This window comes from Oncorhynchus nerka, linkage group LG22, assembly GCF_034236695.1.
Source record: "Oncorhynchus nerka isolate Pitt River linkage group LG22, Oner_Uvic_2.0, whole genome shotgun sequence".
Lineage (NCBI taxonomy): Eukaryota > Metazoa > Chordata > Actinopteri > Salmoniformes > Salmonidae > Oncorhynchus > Oncorhynchus nerka.
This window is the reverse complement of record NC_088417.1, coordinates 69587321-69594625: the sequence shown is the minus strand read 5'-3', so window position 1 is coordinate 69594625 and position 7305 is coordinate 69587321. Positions and strand designations below refer to the sequence as shown.

Here is a 7305-nt window from a genome sequence, read left to right as displayed (position 1 = left end):
AAGATACCTTGGTCTCAGTATGACTCCCTGATTAAATAAAGGTTAAATCAATTTTAAAAACCTCAGCGAGACTTACCTGGATAGCATGGTCCCAGATCTGTTTGTGTCATCATCTCACCACTTATCATGCCAAACAGGTCTGGTACCAGGCTATAACCTGGATACATACAGGTTAAATCAAATGCATACACACATGCCCATTCACACCTCCGAAACAAACACAGGTAGACCAGTGTACAGGGGGCTACATACATCCATGCTATTGGACTGAAAGTCTTTAATAATAAACACTCTCCATACAAAAGTATACAGTTGAAGTCAGAAGTTTACATGCACTTAGGTTGGAGTCATTAAAACTCGCTTTTTCAACCACTCCTCAAATGTTGTTTTGGCCAGTCGGTTAGGACATCTACTTTGTGCAAGACACAAGTCATTTTTCCAACAATTGCTTACAGACAGATTATTTCACTTATAATTCACTGTATCACAATTCCAGTGGGTCATACGTTTACATACACTAAGTTGACTGTGCCTTTATACAGCTTGGAAAATTCCAGAAAATTACGTCATGGCTTAGGCTAATTGACATCCTTTCAGTCAATTGGAGGTGTACCTATTGATGTATTTCAAGGTCTACCTTCAAACTCAGTGCCTCTTTGCTTGACATCATAGGAAAATCTAAAGAAATCAGCCAAGACATCAGAAAATAAATTGTAGATATCCACAAGTCTGGGTCATCCTTGGGAGCAATTTCCAAACACCTGAAGGTACCATGTTCATCTGTACAAACAATAGTACGCAAGTATAAACACCATGGGACCACGCAACCGTCATACCTCTCAGGTTGGAGACGCTTTCTGTCTCCTAGAGATGAACGTACTTTGGTGCGAAAAGTGAAAATCAATCCCAAAACAACAGCAAAGGACCTTGTGAAGATGCTGGAGGAAACAGGTACCAAAGTATCTATATCCACAGTAAAAATGAGTCCTATATCGACATAACCTGAAAGGCCGCTCAGCAAGGAAGAAGCCAGTACTCCAAAACCACCATAAAAAAGATTGTACTTTTTGGAGAAATGTCCTCTGGTCTGATGAAACAAAAATAGAACTGTTTGGCCATAATGACCATCGTTATGTTTGGAGGCTTGCAAGCCGTAGAACACCATCCCAACCATAAAGCACAGGGGTGGCAGCATTATGTTGTGGGGGTGCATTGCTGCAGGAGGAACTGGTGCGCTTCACAAAATAGATGGCATCATGAGGATGGAAATTATGTGGATATATTGAAGCAACATCTCAAGACATCAGTCAGGAAGTTAAAGCTTGGGCGCAAATGGGTCTTCCAAATGGACAATGACCCCAAGCATACGTCCAAAGTTGTGACAAAATGGCTTAAGGACAACAAAGTCAAGGTATTGGAGTGGCCATCACAAAGCTCCGATCTCAATCCCATAGAAAATTTGTCGGCAGAACTGAAAAAGCGTGTGCGAGCTAGGAGGCCTACAAACCAGACTACACCAGCTCTGTCAGGAGGAATGGGACAAAATTCACCCAATTTATTGTGGGGAATTTATGGAAGGCTACCCAAAATGTTTGACCCAAGTTAAACAATTTAAAGGCAATGCTACCAAATACTAATTGAGTGTATGTAAACTTCTGAATCACTGGGAATGTGGTGAAAGAAATAAACGCTGAAATAAATCATTCTCTCTACTATTATTCTGACATTTCACATTCTTAAAATAAAGTGGTGATCCTAACTGACCCAACAGGGAATTTTTACTAGGATTAAATGTAATCTAACTTCCAACTTCAACTGTATGTACAAGGTCACATTCTGTATAGCATTTTATGGAAATGATCTACTATCCGTCTCTACTATCAATCTCTCATCATAAATACAATACATTTCAACAGTCATCCAATACAGTACTTGGTCATAATAAAAAAGATCAGTTGACCATATCAGCTTGTCTACAGAAATCTCTGTGGTCCTTTCCCAGAGCAATACACAGCGGACACAGTTAGACCCAAATTGTATGTAAGTATTTTAAAGACTTGAACCCAGGTCTGATGACTGTTCTAATACTTTACAATGTTATCATTGACTGACTGATTGCCTATGAGGGAAAATAATAAAGCATGAATTCCTTTGAAACAAAAACACAAACTCAGTGAGACATTATAAATAACGCACATTGCCACCAGTGCAAGAACAAAAGGAGTTCAACAGGGAAATGTAAGAAAAATGACAAAAAAAACAAAACAAGAAGACTAACATGTAAGGCCTGAGTGAGACATTCCAACAGCATAGAGTACACATAGGTTTGCACATTTTGGAGAATATTCAGAGGTGAAAACTTTCTGTGGGAATTAACGGGAATATATGGGAATTAACGGAAATATATGCAAATTAATATTAATACCATTTAAATTGAGATGTTTTCTTGCATTGGATATATTTACCATATCATATGGAGACAGAAACATAAACCTTTTACCTTATCATAAGTAGACATAATTGCAAATGATTAAATCCTTCCAACAGAATTTTTAAAAACTATTTAGTTACAAAATTAACTTTAATTAAATGAGTTGACTCTTCACAAGGGATGATTTCACTGAACAACAAAAGAAAGGGAATATTGAATCATCCCCAATGATCCATCGCATCTCCCAAAAACATTTTCAACATACATCTGTTAAATGATAGTCTTGAAATTAAAGCTTTGGTTGTCTTCCTCTCAGGCTTCCATGTCTTCTCCCTGGATCTCCTCAATGTCCACCTTTTGGACATCAGACTCTGAGGCCTCATCTTCACTGTCACTTTCCAACCTTGTTGAGGATGGCTCATTGTCAGGCACAAAAAGCCTCAAATTCTCCCGGACGGCCACATATTTTTCAACCAATTGGTCAGCCTGTTGTGTGCTTTGGTAGGTGTGTTCCCAAACAAGGATCAGTTGTGCTCTGAGGCGGCTGATGTTGGTGGGATTTGGAATGTTTTTTTTTGTTAAAAAAATAATTAAAGAAAACTTTATTTAACTAGGCAAGTCAGTTAAGAAAAATGTATTATTTTCAATGACGGCCTAGGAACAGTGGGTTAGCTGCCTTGTTCAGAGGCAGAACGACAGATTTGTACCTTGTCAGCTTGGGGATTCGAACTTGCAACCTTTCGGTTACTAATCCAATGCTCTAACCACTTGGCCTAAATGATGGAGTCAACAGAGGAAAGAGCCTCAGATCCACAAAGTCCCTTCCACCAGGTGGCTGATGAGACATGTTGGCACAACTGCCATATCGCATCCACATCCAAAAGCCCTTGCTTGGAAATGTACTTCACCAGACTGCCAAGAACCTTGCCCTCATTAAAGGCCAAGGTGGCGAGACATGGTAGTGATGACACCATAGACCTTGTTCATCTCTGCGCCAGACAGGATGCTCTTGCCAGCATACTTGGGTCCAACATATACGATGCAGGCAGAAGTCTTCACACTTTTTGATGTATTTCAGAACTGCAGTTTCCTCTGCTTGGAGCAACAGTGAAGTGGGCAGGGCAGTATGGATTTCTTCTCTTACATCTGCAAGCAGAGTCTGAACATCAGACAGGATGGCATTGTCTCCCTTAATCTGTGCAATGGCTACTGCTATAGGTTTCAGTAGTTTCAGGCTGCTTACCACTATCTCCCAAAATACATCATCCAGGAGAATCCTCTTGATGGGGCTGTCCATATCGGCAGACTGTGATATGGGCCATTTCTTGGAGAGACTCCTTCCCCTCCAGGAGACTGTCAAACATGACAACATCACCCCAATGGGTGTTGCTGGGCAGCTTAAATCTGGTGCTCTTGTTCTTCTCACTTTGCTTGGTGTCATGATGTCCTTGAGGAGCAGATTCAATGCATGAGCAGCACAGCCAATGGATGTGATGTGAGGGTAGGACTCCTCCACTTTAGACCAAGCAGCCTTCATGTTCGTAGCATTGTCTGTCACCAGTGCAAATACCTTCTGTGGTCTAAGGTTATTGATGACTGCCTTCAGTGTGTCTTTTGTCCCTTGTGTCTGTGCTCTTGTAGAATACTGGTTGAGGGGTGGAGATGATGTAGTTAATTATTCCTCGCCCAAACATTCAACCACCCATCAGAGATGATTGCAATACAGTCTGCTTTCTCTATGGTTCGCTTGACCTTCACTTGAACTCTGCATCCAACAAATGAGTAGATAAAGCATGTCTAGTTGGAGGGGTGTATGCTGGGCAAAGAACATTCAGAAATATCTTCTGATACACATTGCCTGTGAGCATCAGAGGTAAACCAGTTGCATACACAACTCGAGCAAGACATTCATCATAATTTCTCTGACTTCGTTCCTCCACAGTGTCAAAAAAACGTCTGATTCCAGGAGGACCATGAGCTGTTGCTATCAATAAGGTGTCTGATTCATCATTTTCACCTCGAATAGAAGTAGAGGGACTTTTGTCAGAGGTTACTTGTTGTGAGCGCTCAGGAACTTCATGCACTTGACCAGATGATTCTGCAACTTTGTTGCATTCTTCACATATGATTTGGCAAAGTATTTGCAAATGTACACAGCTCTTTTTTCTACATTAGCTACAGTGAAATGTCTCCACACATCAGATAGTGCCTGTGGCATTTTCCTGTAATGATTAGAAAAAAATGTATAAAACAAAAACCAAATACTATTCCATGTACAGATAAATAGTTAAGCAGTTAGATTAAACAACTTCTTTGTAAGATAAATGTTTTCAAATGAAACATATGGAAACAGGTGAATTAACACGCCTCAGCAGGCTCAAGCAAGCTAAAACCCACATGGTAGCAAAAACTAACTAGCAGAATTGTTAACAAGTTAGAAATTATTTAAAACAAACTTTGCTGTAGGCTAATCTTTTCTAGTTAACAAAGAATCATGTATGTCATATAAAATATATTCACCCCACCCAGTATTGTAATCAAAACTTACCAGAAAACATGTAGTCCTAGGCTCAGACAGTGTAGTAGTGAGGGCTCAATAGCATCTCATTATTGTGCAAGATCTTGAGAATCAGTTGTACATGTGAGGGAAGAATGCACTGTACATGTGATGAAAGAATGCACTGTGCATGCAGAGGGTTGCAATTCCATTTAATTGGGGATATCTTAACCAAAATATGCCCCAAGACCTAGAATTGCCATATGTGTATCCCACAAAAAAGGTTCACTATTTTAAGCTACATTTTTTGATACATTTAGACGAAATTCCCCAAATTCCAGGGCTTAAATTCCCATGGAAAATGTCCGGAAAAATTCCAGAAAATTAACGGAAAGTTTCCGACCCTAAGTACACACCAGAAATGTTTTTGGTCTATTGAATAATATGTGAATTATTAGACTTTATATTAATACTTATATTAATGGGGCTTATTAAAATAGTAAAAAAATAAAAACCGGGTATGGAGAAGACAGAGAAATTGCACTGTATCCCTGCCATGTGCCATGAGCTCAAGCCTCCCTCCTACATGTCATGGTTCCTTGGGATAAAGACAGGGCAGCCCTATCCAATGGCTGTTGGACCTGGAGGTGCAGGGCGTAACAGTTACGGAGTATCTGATTGGGCCAACAGTCTAAGCTGCCCTGGCCTAGTGACCGGTCAATTTGCTGTACCCCCTTTCCTCTGTCAGCCATGCTGAAGACCCTGGCTTTGTTCAAATTCATCTCTCCTTCCCTTGAAGTTATTACTGACAGGTACAAGGACTGGACAGGTACAAGTGAAGACTCTATAGCTTTCATCAAGCTGCTCATGTTAGATTACTGGTTACTTCAAGGAAGGGAGGAAGGATACATTTTGTGTGTTTAAAGGTGGTCACAACACAAACACCCCCTCCCTCCCTTCCACAGCATTGCCATGCATCCTGAAAAAAGAAAGCTGCGGAAGTGTTTCAACCACAAACATTTGCTTTATTTAATTTCAAAGGATTATAGAAATCAGAGGAGGCTGGTAAGAACAGCTATAGGAGGACAGGCTCATTGTAATGGCTGCAATAGAAAAAATGGAACGGAGTGAAAGGTGGTTTCCATATGTTGGATGTGTTTGACTCCGTACCATGAATTCCATTCCAGTCATTACAATGAGCCTGTCCTCCTATAGCTCCTCTCACGAGCCTTTTCTGATATACATGTTTTTCGAGAAGTGCAAATTTGTCACATTCCAAATACCGTAGTTCCTATGTTTGATTTCAATTGATGCATGGAGAGAGGGAGAGTGACACACACACCAAAACACACAGGACCCCCCCCCCTCCACTAAGTTCATGTCCCTGACTCATGTGTCCTGTGACTCCAGTCCTGCCCTCACCCCCCAGCCCAGCCCTCCCCTCAGGTCCTGCTCTCCTGTTGTCACTTCTCAGAGGAGTTCTTGCGTGGCCTGCGGAAGCTGGACATGTTCTCATTTAGTGCATAGATGCGGCGGGAGAACTCCTCGAAGCCGGCGGCATCCAGCTCGCCCAGCACCTGCTCATCACACTCCACGGCCACCGCGTGCTCCACGGGGATGCAGGGGTAGTCCTCCAGCCTGGCCCCGTCCCCCAGTCCTGTGGCCTCAGTCCCCATGATCTCCTCTGCCTGCTCCACCGAGCAGCACAACTCTGGGTTCAATGCCATGGTCACTGTTAGCCCAGTTGTGGGCCCCGCCAGCCCGTAGCCTGGCATCACTAAGCCATTCATGGTATTCTGCTGGCTGGTGAGTGCCACCTCCTCCAGTTCCTCAATGGTGCTGTCCCGAGCCGGAGTGGGGCAATCTGAGCCTCCTGTGGTGGTGGAAGGCAGTTGCTCCACAACCACCACATCTATTTCTCCATCTCCATCCTCCTCTCCTGGGGCTGGTGTCTGCTGTGCCTGGACCTCCAGAGTCTTGGCCAGGTCGATGCTAGCGTCCAGGGAGGAGGACATGTGTTTGAGGGAGGGGGAGGGCGGCGGCAGGCCCCCCTGGGGTTGGTCTATGGCCATGGCCGTGTTGTAGCTGGGAGGAAGAGAGGCTTTGTACTTCTGCTTGTCGGCCTCAGAGCTGGCCCTCTTCCTCAGTGAGCCCCGGTCTGGAGAGCTGGTGTCGGTGGGGAAACCCACCTCTGACGCAGCCGAGACACTGATCTGAGACTTGGCTCCTGTCGGGACTGGGATAGAGCTGGAGACATGATGCCGGTCACTGTGGGAGAGAAGGAGAGATGGAGAAAGAGGGAGGTAGGGAGAGAAAGAAAGAAATAATGAAAGAGGATATGATGGATATGCTCATAAGTCTTTCACATCCAAGGGTC

At 43.1% G+C, this 7305-nt stretch overlaps 1 protein-coding gene across 1 annotated transcript in view; it reads right to left on the bottom strand.

Moving 5' to 3' along the window:
- Positions 1–235: 235 nt before the first annotated feature.
- Positions 236–7305, bottom strand: part of LOC115105565 (UV radiation resistance-associated gene protein-like) — a 149293-nt gene continuing 142223 nt past the window's right edge. Inside the window, exon 15 of the mRNA XM_029627747.2 lies at positions 236–7196. Coding sequence (XP_029483607.2) covers positions 6392–7196 — 805 coding nt within the window. The 3' untranslated portion in view covers positions 236–6391. The remainder of the gene's footprint in view (positions 7197–7305) is intronic.